The sequence below is a fragment of the Electrona antarctica genome (genome assembly GCF_951216825.1).
Source record: "Electrona antarctica genome assembly, chromosome: 21".
In the NCBI taxonomy this organism is placed as follows: Eukaryota; Metazoa; Chordata; class Actinopteri; order Myctophiformes; family Myctophidae; genus Electrona; species Electrona antarctica.
Window position 1 is genome coordinate 24,916,926 of NC_136802.1, and position 19,606 is coordinate 24,936,531.

The following is a 19,606-nucleotide window of genomic DNA, read 5'->3' on the forward strand; positions in this document are numbered from 1 at the left end:
GTTGTGAGCTTGTAGATCTGCACTGAACGTTGCAGCGCTATATATGCGTTGTGAGCTTGTAGATCTGCTGTGTCCGGTGCAGAGCGAGGCAGTAGGCCTACAGGCTTTAAACATTCAAGCATAGGCACGTCGTCATGACCCTGACTTAATTTGACATGCACATGCACGGTGCATCTGTGTGTCTCCGTGCATCTTCCTGTTCTCATATCCACATTTCTCCTTGTCCTTCTCCCTTACATTTCTTACGCTCTCATTTTCCACAGCTCACCCTTCCATTTTTATATTCTCTCCCTCTCTCTTTCTCTCTCTCTCTCTCTCTCTCTCTCTCCCTCTTCCCCTCTGTGTCTCTCATCCCTCTTCTCTTCATAAGTTATGTAATGCAGCATGACAGGACATTTCAGCCAAATCTGCTTGAAATGCAGAAGATGGATTTGGGGTACAAAACAGGAGGGGTGGGAGTGTAAAGAATAAAGTCCCTGCATGGATTTATGGATTTATTCTTTCTAAAAGAGGGCTTTTTGGGTGAGCACAGAGCAGAGTATTATACATTATCCACTCTGCAGCGCCAGTTAAGAGTGACATGAGTGTTGTTGCCCTGCATGTGTGTTTTGAGCAGCACCTGCTGGCCAGAGGCAGAATTGCATCTCAACGTTGAGGATTATTCCCATGAGATTGATTGAATAGGCGTACTTTAGTGCAAGGTACATTCAGACATTAAAGCTAAAAGGTCCTATATATTCAATTCATCAACACAGCACACAAAGTTAACACAATAAAACACTATATGTATACAAATGTATGCCTCCCCTTGTGGTCTCCTGACCATTTTTCCAGGTTCATTTTGAAAGAAACCAGTGTTACACATCCATTAATGGACGGTGTAAGGGCATTCCACATTTTGGTGTACAGAGTACCAGAATGATCCTATAAAATCAAGGTCCCCTCACCCTTTAGACGAGCATTCTAATGCGTGAGGGGCCTGTGATTCGTCCATGACTTTTTTCATTTATATTTTATAGATGTATAAGTGTTTAAGAAAATTACCCCCCCAAAAAGTCCACATATGCCTTTTTTTGTGAGACAGTGGCCCAAGTGCCACTGCAGCATCCTGACTGTAACCGTTTCAATGTGAATACCTCCAACCAGCCAATATGAATACTGTCCATCCAACATCCAGTGGCTAAAGACGGCAGCTATCAGAAGGTCCTCGGTTCGATCCCCGGCTCACCGTGGGTTGAAGAGTCCTTGACCCCCATCGTGCTCCCAGTGAGCTGTTTGGGTATAGCTCTCATCATTTCCTCCACCACCGGTGTGTGTGAATGTCATGCATGTTAAGCCCTTTGTGTAAAGGTGCTAAATGCCCCCATTTAAAATATACAGTTTACTTTACTTCCCCCTGATTATTGCTACTTCTTCAAGTGCATCGGTGAATTGTGCTGAGATGACAGGCTGTTGAAGGTTCTCTGTGGGTGTGTCGTTAGTTTGATGTTTGACGGCTCTTTCAAGGTGGACTACTCACTAATCCGTCTCTTTGACCCGGAGCCGGTGGTGAAGGGAACATGTCGATGCGTCTGGATATTCTCTGCTGCAAAATAACTCTGGCAAGCTTGGAAATTAGGACAGAACTCTGCAGTGTCTATAGATCAGAACCCCGTGCGGGCAGGTGTCTCAGTTGTGCTCATTTTGGGTTTTATTCAAGGAGCTAGGATGAAAACCTCGGTTTGTTTTCCAGTTCAGATTTACAACAGATTAAATACATGGAAGGCCACATAAGGGTATATATAGGCTACATTTATTTTGTAAAAATGTAAATGTCTATTTATGTTTTTAAAGCATGTGCTTTTTAATACTCAATTGCTATAACTAATTTGGCAGAGCAACTTTAAATTGAACCAGAAGTATCTATACTTGTACTACTCAAGTACAAGTGAGTAGGTTACTGTGTCCACCACTGGATGCTTAGTTCTGAGTGGCTGTGCCAAGTGCACGCTTTGATCCCCAGGGAGCCCCATGCAGGAAGTGTAGCTGCTCTAAGCTAATGGGGATCTAATAAATAAATCAAATCTTCAGTAACCTCCTGGCCTTGAGATAGAGTCCATTAGGTTGGGAACATACTTCAGAGGAACAGCTTTAGAGTTTAGACAGTGGTTCTCAAACTGCCAAAAGGCTCCATTTGGTTCCATTTGTACACTCTCAGAGTTACAGCCCTGCACGGGTCCATTTGGAACCCGCTCAAGGAACCTGGGGGTCCCTGGCTGGAGCCCACTTTGAGAACGACTGGCTTAAGATGTCTATACTGTGGCAGGATTTACGCAGGCCAAAAGCGGATGTCTGTTTCTTCTTTCTTTACTTGACACAAAAGTCTGCATCATCACCGAATCAATATTTTTCAGGGTCAGATGTGAAAGTGTCTCATATCTGAGAGAGAGACGTGTTTGAGACGTGTTTGTGTTGAAGGTCAGATATCGGACAAATCGTGCCGTCCTCATTGGTCCCTGTAGCCGATGAATCATGGTATTGTGAGAAGTATGCCTAATTCAACGTTAATTTCTAGGTGCTGACTCAACATCAATCAGCATTTTGTTAACAGATTTTAATGAGCTTACTGTAACCTCTTGGGCGCCATAGCCGGTGTGTGTGCGTGTGCGTGTGCGCGTGCGCGTGCGTGCGTGCGTGCGTGCGCGCGTGCGTCAGTCAACTGGGACCGAATACACGTGTGCATCCATGCATGTAAAGTACTGATGGAGCTGTGTACTGTATGTGAGAAGGTGAAAAACGCATTTGTGCACCGATGTCTGTTCGGAGGAGGAAAACAAAAACATGCTGATGACACCACCAGAAACATGATTATCGTTGCTGTCGGGCCGAAACCTCATATCTCCATATTTCAACTTTTTATGTTGTTCTTTCTCCATAAATGAATGCCTATACACAAGAAGAAGCACAGAAGTTGCGAGCTTGCAGATCGGCCATTTTCACTATTTAGAAAATAAATGATTTATACTTTGTCGTACGATGGCGTCGCGGACCGAATATAGGCGATCTTACAGATCAGCTGTTTTCTGACGGAGCGTAAACCTTGATGTTCTGAGCACTCAGTAATTGGACCAACGTGTCCCTATCCTATAGAACAGTGGTTCTGTCCTATAGAACAGTGGTTCTATCCTATAGAACAGTGGTTCTGTCCTATCCTATAGAACAGTGATTCTATCCTATAGAACAGTGGTTCTATCCTATAGAACAGTGGTTCTGTCCTATCCTATAGAACAGTGGTTCTATCCTATAGAACAGTGGTTCTGTTCTATCCTATAGAACAGTGGTTCTATCCTATAGAACAGTGGTTCTATCCTATAGAACAGTGGTTCTGTTCTATCCTATAGAACAGTGGTTCTATCCTATAGAACAGTGGTTCTGTTCTATCCTATAGAACAGTGGTTCTATCCTATAGAACAGTGGTTCTATCCTATAGAACAATGGTTCTATCCTATAGAACAGTGGTTCTGTCCTATCCTATAGAACAGTGGTTCTGTCCTATCCTATAGAACAGTGGTTCTATCCTATAGAACAGTGGTTCTGTCCTATCCTATAGAACAGTGGTTCTATCCTATAGAACAATGGTTCTATCCTATAGAACAGTGGTTCTGTCCTATCCTATAGAACAGTGGTTCTGTCCTATCCTATAGAACAGTGGTTCTATCCTATAGAACAGTGGTTCTGTCCTATCCTATAGAACAGTGGTTCTATCCTATAGAACAGTGGTTCTGTTCTATCCTATAGAACAGTGGTTCTATCCTATAGAACAATGGTTCTATCCTATAGAACAGTGGTTCTGTCCTATCCTATAGAACAGTGGTTCTATCCTATAGAACAGTGGTTCTGTTCTATCCTATAGAACAGTGGTTCTGTTCTATCCTATAGAACAGTGGAGAACAGTGGTTCTGTTCTATCCTATAGAACAGTGGTCCTATCCTATAGAACAGTGGTTCTATCCTATCCTATAGAACAGTGGTTCTCAAAGTGGTTTTGTCAAGAACCCCAAAATGAATAAATTATTCAAAAGATCAAAGCATCGCAACGTGTGGCGAGCTCGTAGATTGGCTATTTTCAATTATCCGACATATAGTTAATAGTGCTTCATCCGTGGAGCCGCAACAAAATTAATGAGTATAGCATAGTCATTTATGTTGGGGCCCCTCGGAGCCCCCTCAAGGACCCCTGGGGTTCCCCAGACTCTTTTCTTTTTTTAATTATTTTTAATTGGGTGATTGAGTGTTTACATACTTCTTGAATTCAGACCCATACACAATATCATAAGCAAAAATCATTGTCAAGGAGGAACAAGGAATGGTTTTACATAACATTACACAACATTAACCATTATGTATTTCAGTAAGGTTGTGGCTTCACCCACCCAAGGTTTTTTTTTTTTTTTTTCATTCACACCTCATTCTTACTCAGCCCCTCTCTCATGCGTACACACGCACGCACGCACGCACGCACGCACGCACGCACGCACGCACGCACGCACGCACGCACGCAGACAGACAGGCTACCCAACTAACCTATCATGTCTATCCCCGCCCACCTACCTACCCAACCCTCCCAAACACACACGAGGGAAATGCGGGAGGACACAAGAGGGGGAACGAACACAAAACAACACACACACACCAAGTTCCTTAGCCTAACTATAGCAGGGTGACCCAGCGGCTCCACTCCTCCTACAATGCCTTATAAATTCAACTCCACAGATTGTTAAAATGTTTTTTTTATTACTATCCTCCACTATTGTTTTCTCAATACTCAAATAATTTTTCATTAGTGATTTGTAGGGAGGGCGCTTCTTTGTTTTTCCAGTTTTGCAATAACAGTTTTTTATATACTAAACATGATAAAAGAATAGAAGAAGAAGTAAAACATTTGAGTACTTTTTCCACCACTGCCCAGCCTCCACATTGAGAACCAATAAATGGTGTGTATTATGCAGTACCTCTGCACAACAAACAAGCTATAAGAAACAATACGTTTCAGTTGTGCTACAGTATAATGCTGCTTGGTAATACATCACTGGGGACAGAAGAGCTGGGATCTGCTTGGATTTAGTTCATTAACATGAACTGATTTTAAGACATTTAGACCTGAGAACTGATTCTACAAAACGCCTTCTTAAATCCTAACAGTTTTCTGAAAAACCTATGTTTCTATATATCAAAACTATTTCATGTCAAGGACCCCAAAAATTATATGTAATTGGCCGCCAACCCCCATCTGAAAATATGTTGTTCCAGGGACCCCCAGAATCAAAAATTTGAGTTAAAAACTTTCGCTCTCGGTGCCGCACTATGAGCTTTTAGATCTGCTATTTTTGTATAGTTAAAGTATAACATAATGCTTAAAACACCAAAAGGTGTTCCCGTTCATTGATAAGCATTCAAAGCATTGATATTCGTGATTGATTCCCCCCCCGTTTGTTACAGTAATGAGATACACAGTCTGATGTCTATTCCCATTACCGTCATCTTTTCACTTCTAGAGCAGTTCCCTTCGGTACTGCAGGGTCAATGAATCAGTGATCGTGAATGTTGAATTGTTGATCCTGATCATCGATTGCGATCTAAGAGGAAACAGTAAAGCTCACAAACAGCTGCGTATAGCCCTGCCCTGCTGAGAGTGGTCAAAGTGCAACATCAGCATCCGCCATTCCGAGGATAACTTTGATCCCTGATGGGCGATAAATGCTTATACAGTGAGATTATACTGTACCTGTAGATTAAGTATTTTAGCTTATTTTATTTATTTATTTAAATTCTTGGAGGTTCTTTCTTTTTGTTTAAGTTTGGACAATTTGGGAGAATTATTATTATTATTATTATTATTATTATTTAAATGGACATCTCCATACTTGTCCTACTTCACACAAAAATAGTGAAAATGGCAGATCTACCTGCGAGGTGTGAGCTTGTAGATCATTTATTTTCACTATTTAAAAAAGCTTTTTCCGTAATACAAATTGGATCTTATGGGCAGCCACGCCGACACACAGATACTCAAACTAGTGAGTTTTCAAACAATTGTAGCAGAGTAAAAGTACAATATTTGGATCCTATGTAGATGTAGTGGATATTGGAAATACTCAAGTAAAGTATAAAATACCTCAAAAAAAGTACAGCACCTAAGTAAATGTATTTCTACCAGTGCTTTACAGTATACAGACAGACAGTGACTTTACTATACATCCATCTTTGCATACAGAATGACAAAGCACTTCTTAGCATATACTTGTTTGCCAATTGAGATGTCTGGAGAACCTGCAGCTAGCTCTATTGCTCTCTCTCTCTCTCTCTCTCTCTCTCTCTCTCTCGCACGCACGCACGCACGCACGCACGCACGCACGCACGCATGCACGCATGCATGCATGCACATTTTCACCCACTCCCACCACCATCCACCCTACCCATTCAAACAGAAGATTCAATTTCGTCCACTTAATTTCACAATTAATGAACTTGAGCGGTGATAGGGGTGGGGTGGGCTTGGGGCCTGGTACGCAAGTGTGCTCTCTGTGTGGCGTTAGCTACAGCAGGAGATAGAATCCCTGCATACAATGACCTGTATGGCTGCTGGTGATCAAATGAGACATCTATAGGGGACGGGTGCATGTGTTTGGTCCCACGTACAGGTATATACTAACAGTCCCACAGCCTACCCAAAACCCCAACCCTAAACCTAACCTCACAGGAAAACCTAACCCCACGGGATATAGTTTTAACCTGCCACGGGTTAGTTGTAACTTGCCACGCAGGTCGGGAGCCACGGTGAGTTTTAACCTGCCACGAGGTATTTGTAATAATTAATTGCATTTTTATAGCGCTTTTCCAAGTGCAGGACAGGAGGAGCTGGGATATAACCGGCAGTGCATGTCGGGAGCCACGGTGTTGTCGGACTGTTAGTGTCTAACCAACGTATGCACCCTTTATCCCTAAACTTCTCTGCCTTTTTTTTTTTTTTTTTTTACTATTTTGAATAACATTTTACGGTAAAATAGCCTATCTACATCGGCACGCTGTGACCTTGTAGATCGGCTATTTTAATCTATTTAAAAATGTTTTTACAAAATAGTAAAAGGCCCCTATGCCTAATTTATGCTCTGTTGTATAGACGTTGCATGGAGAAAATAGCCAATTTACAAGGTCATTGCGCCAAAGTAAATCAGTCTTAATGATAGCGATTGCGATTATGGCTGGTGGGAGACTATAGACTATAGCCCTCTGTGCTGTTAGAGCTAAGGTAATGGGCGGGCGAGGGAATGAATGGCTGTCTAAGTGAATGGATGTGTAATTAAAGCATAGGGCACCCAATGAATGTAATTAGCTTATGTATGTGGGGTGTAATGGCTATAGGCAGACGTTAGGAGGGCTGCATTCAAGAGGAGAGGAGAGGAGAGGAGAGGAGAGGAGAGGAGAGGAGAGGAGAGGAGAGGGGAGGGGAGGGGAGGGGAGAGGAGAGGAGAGGAGAGGAGAGGAGAGGAGAGGAGAGGAGAGGAGAGGAGAGGAGAGGAGAGGAGAGGAGAGGAGAGGAGAGAGGAGCCATAAGGAAAGGATGCTGCAAAGAGTGGCAGAGCAAAAAAGAGAATGAGACGAGGAGAGAGAGAGAGAGAGAGAGAGAGAGAGAGAGAGAGAGAGAGAGAGAGAGAGAGAGAGAGAGAGAGAGAGAGAGAGAGAGAGAGAGAGAGAGAGAGAGAGAAAGAGAGAGAGAGAGAAAGTCCTTATTCAGGTCTTTTCTGCTCACCAGTCACATCAAGGCTCCAAATCAATCCTGCAAATTGGTTTGTTCCCCCGACAAGGTTACTAAAATGACGGAGGGATGGAGGAAGAGAGCAGAGAGATGAAGAGAGAGAAAAGGAGGAGGAGGAGGAAGGGATACGAGACGAGAGAGATAACAAGGGGGGGGGCACTTCCCATGTTGACATATTGTCAGATGCACAGCAGCTCTATTTGTTTGAGCGCGCGTGCGTGCGTGCGTGCGTGCGTGCGTGCGTGCGTGCGTGCGTGTAGCAGGGTGAAGGCCAAGAATGAGGCTTTTAAAGTGTGAAGGGGTGAAGGATTCGGTTGATTGTTGTTGAAGTGAACCATCTGAATTATGGCATCACAGCTCATCACTCTGTCCAGGTGGTAAATAGGTGTGTGTGCGCATGCCTGTGTGTGCGTGTACAGTTTGTGCGACCATGCTCGACGGCTGAGCATTATCATTTGTGCGTATCATTGATCAAGTCTGGGTGTGGATGAGTTTGCGTTCGTGTGCACGCTATACTGTTGCTCCCATTCTGTGTGTGTGTGTTTGTGTGTGTGTGCGTGTGTGCGCTTGTACGTGTGTGTGTGTGTCTGTGTGTGTGTGCGCGTGCGTGCGTGCATGTTTGTGTCCATGTAAAGATGCTCCTGTAATACCATGATATGTGGAGCTCATTTCCTTCCATTCCCAGCTGAGACAGTGGAATTGGTGAATAAATATATATAAATAATAATAAAAACGAATTAAACAAAATGTCCGCCGTGACGATTCCGTTATTCTTCCCCTGCTGACCCAGTCCTGGTGTGTCTGTGTGTGTCTGGCCATGTGCAAACACTCACATTCATGCAAGCTAACCACATAAAAACAACCACAACTAGAATATGGTTAGAGTGTCCGCCCTGAGACTGGGAGGTCGGGGTTCGATCCCCGGCCGGGTCATACCAAAGACTATAAAAATGGGACTCCCTGTGGCCTGTGCCTCCCTGCTTGGCACTCAGTATACGGTTGGATTAATTGGGGGTAAGTCCCTGTGACATGTCATGTCAAGCGTCATGCCCAGGGTGGGTACTTGTACATTGTGGCTGGGGCGTACATATACTTACTTGTACATCGTGGCTGGGGTGTGTACTTACTTCTACATCGTGGCTGGGGGTGTATACGTGCTGGCTGGCAGTTCTTGATATCTTTGGAAGTGTCCTGCTATAGTCTCATTCTCCTGGCTGCTATTTTCTGGCTCACCCTTGGCATTCCCTCATATAGGATCTTGTTGGTAAGAATGTACATGCTTGCTGATGTTACATACTGCACGCATGCAACATTCTGGTGTAGCAGCACCATAGACTCTAGAGACTTCTGCAGGGTTGGCTTCAGGGTCCAGCATTCACTGCCATATAGAAGAACAGACTCTACCGTTGCGTAGAAGAGGCTGAGTTTGATTTTAAGAGTATTTTAATATTACATTAAAATGTTACAATAAAAAAACTATAATGAAAACTAAGCCATTTAAAAATAATTACAACTAAACTAAATTAGCAAACACGCTTGAAAGACTAATCAAAACGAAACCAAAATTGACAGCGAAAAAGTCTATAATAAGTTAATAACCTTGATATACATGTTTGTGTGTGTGTGTGTGCATGCGTGCGTGCGTGCGTGTGTGCGTGTGTGTCTCTCTCTCTCTCTATGTCCTCCAGGAACACTTCACACCGGAGTGTAAGTTCAAGGAGTGTGTGTTTGAGAACTACTACGTGACGTACTCGTCCATCCTGTACCGGCAGACGCAGTCGGGCCGGGCGTGGTACATCGGCATCAACCGCGACGGCCAGGTCATGAAGGGCAACCGCGTCAAGAAGACCAAGGGAGCCGCCCACTTCCTGCCCAAACTCATCGAGGGTAAGACCAGTGGCAGGGCCGAATCGACCCCACCGAGGGCCCTGGCGCTATGCCAGTAAGACCAGTGGCAGGGCCGAATCGACCCCACCGAGGGCCCTGGCGCTATGCCAGTGGTTTTCAACCTTTTTCAAGTCAAGGCCCGTTATTTATTCAGCATCTGAGCCATCTGACCACCATTTGATGGGATTTAACCTCTCAGACACAAAACGTCGAATATTTTGTTATCGTTGGATAAGATTTTGTCCACAATTCCCTGCTATATTGATGTTGGTACCATCGGAGAGAGAACAGGCAAACGTTGATCAGAATAACAATTATTCTAATTTATCTCTTGAGAGCGTAAAATGAAACCGAGTGGTTAAGGAACTGTTCCTGTGTTGCGTTACAAATTGGTGACCTATGAATACGGTTTAGACGGAAGCAACAGCTGTACCTATTGAAATAGTCTCACACAGGGCCCTGCAAGCTTTTTAACATAAAAATAATAATACTAATAAATAAATAAAAATCAACTCTCAACTTTGCGATTCGATTTTAATATATATCGCGATATATAGATTTTTCGATATTTTTTGCCGAGCCCTATAGTAGCCTTCTGCTTCTCCGTGCATGTAACAACTAACAAAGCTAATTTGATCTTCTCAGCTAGTCAGAGTGCAGTGTGACATTTTATATGAAGGCGTCTGCGACCTTTCATTTTTCCAAAGGCGCGCGGCATTCAGCACCCTCTGTGAAGGTCCTCTACGTCGTGTTTTTTGGTCGTTTCGATGTCACTTTCGTCGTGCGCCGCGCCGTTTGACCCTTGTCGTGCAAAGCATAAATTGTCAGCACACGTTTACATGACTGCACCTGGGTGTCGTCACTGACCTCTGACTGTGCCTCTCCCACAGTGGCCATGTACAGGGAGCCTTCACTGCATGACATGGCTGAACAGAGTCCCCCCAGGAAAACACCCAAGACCTCCAGCGAGTCTCCAGCGCACCAGAAGGGCAAGAAAGACCCTCCATCTAAAACCAAGACAACGCCCGCGTCCTAGCACTCACAGACGCTAGTGGGGTGGGGGGGGGAACGATGGGACGACGACGACGATGACAACACTGGGCACCAGCACGCTCCGGCAGGCACCTTGATGGCGCCACTATAGGGCTAACACAAACGCCAACAGTGACACCAGTCCTGAGAGGACTCGCATATACCCCACAACGCACCGGTGCAAAAGCCAGAGGGAGCGGGTTTTGGGACCGGGGCAGAGCCGAGCCTCGCCAAGGAGCAGAGGATGATGGCGGTGCCGATGTGAAAACATCCCAAGGCGGGACGGCTGTCCTCGGAGAGAACGTTTGGCTCTGTCCCGTCCCTGAAGCAGGCCAGTGGGACGTGGCTTTTAACTTTGTAGACTTTGTGTCCTGACCGACCCCCCCCCCCCCCCCACACACACACACACGCACACACACACACACACGCACACACACACACACACACACACATGCACACACACAGCCCCCCCCCCCCCCCCTCCACAGCCCGACCTCTCCTTATATGTAACAATGTCTGCGAGCATCGCAGTCCGGTTATAGAAGAGCAATAACTCCGCCGTTGAGCAACATCGTATAGCGCGTGGCGGCCATTTTGCCCCCGTGCGGCGAGGGGAAACCCAGCCAATGCCGGAAGGGAGAAGAGAAACCCACTTCTTTGCGGAACATGTCTTCCTGGTTTTACCCAAACGCGGTGGCGTGACGGTCAAATACATCCCCGACACCTGCTCGTACATCCTGTGCGCATGGGACACGTGTCACAGTTCCTGCACCCCCCCACAAGTCTTCCATGCTAATGTGAGGTTTGTCACCGAGCCCTTTGGTTCCTGCCGCCATCTGCTAAGCTTCCATCGTCCCAAGTGTCAGCGACTTTTGCGAGGTGGCCTGGATACTTCGTCAGCCCACGTGCGCATGCGGTGCGGTGCGCGCTCTCTCTCCCCCACCGCTTTCCATTCACCTTTGGCGCGATTTGATTCGTTTTTGACACAGAGTCAATTTTCCAGTCGGCAGCACAAGCAACACACTTTCCCAACACACTTTCAACACACACGCGTGTGTTGAAAGTGTACACGCACGCACACGCACGCACACACACACACACACACACACACACACACACACACACACACACACACACACACACACACACACACACAACTCATCATCCTCCAGGTCTCTTAATGGAGTCTGTGACTGATCAGAATCTCTCCACTCCTAAAATGAGAAGCAAAGCACTCCTCGTATGCCGCACACACACACACACACACACACACACACACACACACACACACACACACACACACACACACACACACACACACACACACACACACACACACACCAGTACAGTAATGTTTGTGTGCGTGTTAACGTTGTGTGGTTGCGGAGGTGTGTGTCCATGCACGCGTGTGTATACACTGCTAGCCATTTACACAACACACTCCCATCTCTAAGGGAGGCACGCACGCACACACACACGCGCACACACACACACACACACACACACACACACACACACACACACACACACACACACACACACACACACACACACACACACCGAATGGAAGAAAGGACATTCCTTTGATATGATATCACATATCTGCAGGAAATCAGTGAATTTCATAGAACGGGCTCCTTTTATTCTCTATTTTGAAGACATGTTTATTGAAAGCTGTAATCCGTAACCTTGACGCCCTGTCGGAGTTTTGACGCCATGCACTGATACAGAAAACTAGGGATGCACCGATGTATCACCACATAACGGTATCGGACGATATTTGCCGTTATCGGTCAATATCGGTATTGACAAATAAAACTGACATTAACCGATGATGGCAGTAGCCGATCTTTATCCGTTGTTGATAAGCATACATTTTGTGTTGTCTATGTTGGTTGGTGTGTTGGTGGTGGTTATCTGCAGCCTACTTAAGCTGTAGATTCTGAACATTTATTTCTTGTATATTGAAGATGTATTCACAGGCACAAAAGGGCGGAAATATAAACAATTGTATATGTTAAACATCGGCATCGGCGAAGAATTTCCATATCGGTGCATCCCTATACAGAAAACCTGGTCGGGCCAGAGGATATATTGCCTTTTGAGCTTCATGCAATACCCCTTGTCCACCAGTAGTGGTCCTACAGTCTACCGGACCTCAGATTATATATGTCTCAATAGGAGAGCAGGGACACCAACTACAACCACCGCAGTTGTGTTAGTGATTTTGTATATCCATATACTCTACCACACAGAATGGGCAAAATAACATTGTATTCAAACAAAACAGGTTATCGATTGCAGCTTTACCCATGAATAATACAAACATTTGAAGCGCCTGCACATTCCCAGTGTACCCCAGTAATACGTTCCCTGTTTTGCAGTGTTTTACACACGAGAGCAGAGCTCTGTGGATGTTTGTGGAAACCTCACACTGTACTGTATGTTGTTCAGGATTCAAATTCGGAAAAAGTGCCAGGTCTACGAGCTTGTGGATATGCTAATGTTGACGCTGTTGTGTGACGGGGATCAAACAGGGCTGTAATTTATGAAAAGAAAATACAACAAAACTTAAAATATGGAGTTAAGAGGTTTTTGCCCGACGGCAACGTTTTGCAACACTTAGCAGTGGTTGGTCGACTTCTAGCACATTTCTCACTGTCAGTCACACCCTGGTTCACATTCATTCAGTTACACACTCATTCACCCCTGGGACTCTGCCCGGTACAACCAGTTACACACTCATTCACCCCTGGGACTCTGCCCGGTACAACCAGTTACACACTCATTCACCCCTGGGACTCTGCCCGGTACAACCAGTTACACACTCATTCACCCCTGGGACTCTACCCCGTACAACCAGTTACACACTCATTCACCCCTGGGACTCTGCCCGGTACAACCAGTTACACACTCATTCACCCCTGGGACTCTGCCCCGGTACAACCAGTTACACACTCATTCACCCCTGGGACTCTGCCCGGTACAACCAGTTACACACTCATTCACCCCTGGGACTCTGCCCGGTACAACCAGTTACACACTCATTCACCCCTGGGACTCTGCCCGGTACAACCAGTTACACACTCATTCACCCCTGGGACTCTTCCCCGTACAACCAGTTACACACTCATTCACCCCTGGGACTCTACCCCGTACAACCAGTTACACACTCATTCACCCCTGGGACTCTACCCCGTACAACCAGTTACACACTCATTCACCCCTGGGACTCTGCCCGGTACAACCAGTTACACACTCATTCACCCCTGGGACTCTGCCCCGGTACAACCAGTTACACACTCATTCACCCCTGGGACTCTGCCCGGTACAACCAGTTACACACTCATTCACCCCTGGGACTCTGCCCGGTACAACCAGTTACACACTCATTCACCCCTGGGACTCTGCCCGGTACAACCAGTTACACACTCCTTCACCCCTGGGACTCTGCCCGGTACGACCAGTTACACACTCATTCACCCCTGGGACTCTGCCCCGTACAACCAGTTACACACTCATTCACCCCTGGGACTCTTCCCCATACAACCAGTTACACACTCATTCACCCCTGGGACTCTGCCCCATACAACCAGTTACACACTCATTCACCCCTGGGACTCTGCCCCATACAACCAGTTACACACTCATTCACCCCTGGGACTCTGCCCCGTACAACCAGTTACACACTCATTCACCCCTGGGACTCTTCCCAGTACAACCACGGTCCTCAACAGTTACACACTCCTTCACCCCTGGGACTCTGCCCGGTACAACCACGGTCCTCAACTGTTGGCCACCGAGCAGACCCACAGGAGCTGTTGGTCATACCGTTGCTGTCAGACACAAACCTCCATATTCTAACTTGTGTTTTTTCGTACCCTTCTTGATCATATTGCAGCGCCACACAGAAGCATCAAAAGCAGCAGATCCATTTCGTGCTCGTGGATCGGCTACTTTTGCAATTTTTTGGGACAGTTTTGGACATGTGAGGTTTTCATCCGGCAGAGAAGATATATCAGAGCCCGACCATCTGGCCCAGTGGTTTTACAATTCTTTCAATTTCAAGGAGCGACAGCTTGTATAAGCATTTAGCCATAATCCCCCCATAACTCTAGTTACAAATACTTTAGCCGGGGACCCTCTGGAACTTAATTTAACTTAATAACTGTATGATTAAAGTTCCTTTTATATATATATATATATATATATATATATATATATATATATATTGAGGTTTAATATTATGTACTTAATTTATTCATTTTTTGTCTATCAAAAAGATTTTTTTTGTTTCCTTACAAGTAATAAGTCAAATTAGAAACTTTAATCAAATCAAGGTTTTTCAAATTGATTTCCAGATCTTGCAGTGGTTTTTCTTTTTGTTATTGGTTTTACAAAATATAGGTCAAAACATCTGTAATCTGTGAAAATTAGGCTTGCATCGGACTCAAAAATCTGGCGTCAGTCAGGGCTCTAGTTCATATCTCAGAATAGGCTTTAGAAAGTCCAAATTCTTCACGTTCAAAGACTGTTGATCATTTTGTCTTTGCGACTATAGTAAACGTATACACTCACGTGACTGCTGCTACTTTAACACACACACACACACACACACACACGCAATCTCTTCAAATCTAACTCAAGTGTTCTCAGAGTATTTGGTTATTATGCAAAAGAAAGCCAAGCCGTCCGTCTACACATGCCGTTTCAATAATTGTCTTTGTTGTAGAGTATATAATGGTGTAAGGGGTTCAATCATTTTATGGCTATCATTTCAGTGAAAACTAATAAAACAACGATAGCTTTGTTAAGGGCAGCGATAACAAGCCAAAGTGATGTGCAATTAAAAACAAGGACGGCGTAGAAGTCAAGGGTTGGCTTTCTTCCATTTTAAAGCAATGGCAGTTTTATGCAGCACCGTGGCAATACTGGAACATAAAGGGAAGACTACGCTCTTTCTGGTCCTCTTGTTCCACCAGATTTGTCCCTGTATTATATGTTATTTGATTTGATCTCTCCCTCTTTTTTCTTTTTTTCCTTTCTTTTTTTTTTCAGTCAACAGAAAAAGCAATCATTTTTCATAGCAAAGTTTCTAGGTACAATATGCTGTGCCCGGTAATTGTTTTTGCCTAATGTTTATGTATTGCGGGGAAGGAATGAGCAAGGGAGAGCTCTCCGAGGGCCAGATTGATGAGCAATGCTCTAGGGAGAAGAGACGAGGAGAGGGAAAGAGAGAGAGAAGGGGGGGGGGGGGCAGAGAGAGAGAGGATGAGAGAGACAGAAACAGAGAGGGAGAGAGAAAGAGGGATGAAAAGAGGATGAGAGTGGAATAGAGAGAAGCGGAGGATGAAGGAGCTTTAGGAGTTATGATACTACCCCCCCACACCACCCAGCATCCATCCACTTCAATGCATGCCTTTTATTTGCTCCTCTGTAAGGCACTGTTGTAAATAACAGCTAGTTGGGGGTATCCCCGTGCAGAACGCAGCAGGCAGCCTGCTGTGTCACACTGCACTGAACCGTCTGTGTCAGGTGAACACTTTTGCTGTCGTCCTAAAAGCACTGGTTCTCAACATGTGCGCCCGTTGCAAGTGGGTCCCCAAATAGCTGGCAAAAACTAAAGATTGTAATGATAATATAACATCAATATATAAAAGGTTATACCAATAAGTAGGACCTGGAAGTACACTACGTTGGTTCCATTGATCCAATTGGTGGAACACAATCGATTGATCGATCGTTAACATGAACTTGCTTTGAAATTGCACATGTACAGACCACCCATCTGACCACTTAACACAGTTACGTGATCAGATGGGTGGGCCAGAACAGGTTGAGAGCCACTGTCCTAGAAGCAGGGAAGGCAGCAAGCCGTGTGGAGGAATGGAAACGAAACGGAAGGAAGACGGAAGGCGGAAGGAGAGATGGAGGAAAGCTGGGTGTTATTATTGGGGCTGGTTTTTGAGACCTAGTATACCAGTGGTTTTCAACCATTTTCATTTCAAGGCCCATTATTTATTTGGCATTTGAACCACGGACCACCATTTGAGTAGATTCAGCCTCTCAGACCCAAAACTTGTAGTTATGTAGAATATGTAGTTGTCGTTGGATAAGAGATTGTGTCCACAATTCCATGCTAACAATTATTCTACCTTCTCTGATTAGTGTAGACTTCTTGTACATTAAGTAATGCAGATGTTCAACAATAATGTAGCCTAACTCTTGAGAGCGTAAAATGAATTAATGTTACGCTCTCAAGAGTTAAAGATCTTTAAGGGTCCGTTTGGTTAACAACTCTCCATCATTTAGCAGCTGGAACTGCCTCAAGGACCACTGGTTGAAAACCACTGACCTATACTAAATGTTTAATTTTCACTCCATCGTACTCCATTGTAGCTCACTTGTGAGCTTATAAATCGGCTATTTTAGGCACGCTTCACCGCTGTACGCCAAAGTATAGCCTATTCATTTGGAGCGGGACTGCAGATTTCTGCCCTCTTCGTCCCTGACTGCGTTTAGCCCACTTGAAGCCCACCAGGGGATTTTAAACCCCTGCCACCCTAATATGACTAACGACCTGAATTAAGCTCTTAAACAACCTTGAGCTGGGTCTGTTTGTCCAGTTTGACCCTCCATCCGTGGGGCTGCTAGAGTAAGTCCACAGCCCACTGTTTGAAACTCATTCACGAGGTGATTACATTACCGGTACTTTAATTCAATGAGGCTCCTGATAAGATTTATGGAAGATTATCACTAAACAAGAGAGATGGGGAGGAGGAGAGGAGAGGAGAGGAGAGGAGAGGAGAGGAGAGGAGAGGAGAGGAGAGGAGAGAGGGGCTCCAGTAGTTTGTTTTTTTTATCCAGAAAATGGATATAGCCATGATTTCTATGACACAACTTGGTTTTAAGGGCTGGGATATGTGTGTGTTGCAATACTATACCTAATGTGTCATTTAAAAAAATAATAAAAATGTCTTCGCCGCTCTTCGCTATCCAAACAGATGGTAAAGCAAAAATATATAAAAATAACAAAAAATAAAAGCAAAAAAAGAAAGAGGGAGGGAGGGATACAAGGGCTACAATATTAGTTCTAGCAATAGTTTGAATGTGCTCTGTGGGAGCACCACGTACTGTATAGAGCATGCAGACACCCTGCTGCTGTAGTCTGAGAGATTTATAAAGACATGTAGGACATTAGCATAGGCGTCTGACCCGTCTGTCTGTCTGTCTGTCTGCCTGCCTGTTAGCCTGCCTGCCTGCCTGCCTGTCCTGCCCTGCCTGCCTGCCTGCCTGCCCTCCTGCCTGCCTGCCTCCCTGCCTACCTGCCTGCCTGCCTGCCTGCCTGTCTGTCTGTCTGTCTGTCTGTCTGCCAACCATATACGCACAACCATCAGCTCAAATGAAAAGAGTTTCTGTCGAAGCACGGCAAACTCCCACGCAGTGCAAGCAGACACATCCCACTGTCTGTGACCCATGCTATGTATGATTGAACCCCCACCCCTCCGGCCATATCCCCTGAAAGTGATTACAAAGCAATGGGTTTCACAGCTCCACACAGCACTAGCATCTTTATTTATTTATTTTTAAGATTTGTTTTTGGCTTTTGTGCCTTTATTGATAGTTACAGTGAAGACAGGAAAGAGGCAGAGAGAGAAGGGGAGAGACCTGCAGCAAAGGTCGTCATGAACGGGACTCGAACACGCAACGGATGGGATTAATATCCCATTTAAGACTGTAAGATTTTATGCAATCCTCTCAAGTATTACATTTAATATGTAGGTTCATTTTTACATCCATAGTTAAATAAGGCAGATTATACTGCAATTTCCAAGCCATTTTGTTAAGTTGTATCAACAATTCAAATGTCCGTCTCTTGAGGAATCCGACCTGTCTCGAATCAAGTCATCTCATTGCTTGAATTGTTATCAGATTGCTGTTCAGACAGTCAGGACATAACTCATGAATTATTATGGTTTGGCGATGAATTTGATGTGTTTTTAGGTACTCTGATAAAGTGCATCTCCCAAACCGTAGGTAGTCCGAATTCCCCCGTACATAAACAGCAGATCCAAAACAACAGGTGGTAGCTGGGGTGGTGGAGGGTGAGCAGCAGCAGCGGTTGAGCAAGACAGCAGTGGTGAGAGTAGAGCGTGAGCAGCAGCAAAAGCAAGCAGGGTAAACTTCCAGATTATTATTATTAGTATCAATTTTGAGCAAAGTTTGATTTTAGTTTTAGTCATAGTCTCTTGAATAGTTTTCATTTAGTTTTAGTCACATTATAGTCACCTGGAATGTTTTAGTGTTAGTCTAGTTTTAGTCGACTAAATGTCATGATTTTAGTCGACTAAATCTACAGTTGATTCAGTCGACTAAAATGTATTTAACACTGTAATTAACAATTAACAGTGTAATTAATTGCGAGGGCTCTGGAAGCAGCTCCATCCATCTGGCCTTGGGGGGAGGGGGAGGGGAGGGGATTGTTTCACCTCCAGTAATCCAGTGTGAATCACAAACTATAAAGACTGATCACCGTCCATCGCTGCTCATCCACTCACTGTTTCCTCCCCTCTGGCATCAGAGAGCTCTCTTCAGCTTAACCTCCCTGACGGACGCTGGTGGAGAAAGTATACTCAAATGTTTTGAGTATAAATACTGCAATGCAGACGTATACTCCGTTACAAGTAGAAGTCCCGTATTCAAGATGTGCAGAAGTAAAAGTACAAAAGTATCGGCATCAAAATGTACTTAAAGTACTGAAAGTAAAAGTACTCATATTGCAGAACGTCCCATTTCACAAGTTCAAAATGTGTACACAATCTTTTGAAAATAGCAGCTCTACAAGCTCACAATGCGTCGCATTGTGAGCTTGTAGATCTGCTATTTTCAAATG

At 44.8% G+C, this 19,606-nt stretch overlaps 1 protein-coding gene across 1 annotated transcript in view; it reads left to right on the forward strand.

Moving 5' to 3' along the window:
- Positions 1-11,085, forward strand: part of fgf11a (fibroblast growth factor 11a) — a gene marked incomplete at its 5' end in the record, with an annotated part of 141,587 nt that extends 130,502 nt beyond the window's left edge. Inside the window, 2 exons of the mRNA XM_079491427.1 lie at positions 9,483-9,681; positions 10,572-11,085. Coding sequence (XP_079347553.1) covers positions 9,483-9,681; positions 10,572-10,717 — 345 coding nt within the window. The 3' untranslated portion in view covers positions 10,718-11,085. The remainder of the gene's footprint in view (positions 1-9,482; positions 9,682-10,571) is intronic.
- Between the last annotated feature and the right edge of the window lie 8,521 nt (positions 11,086-19,606).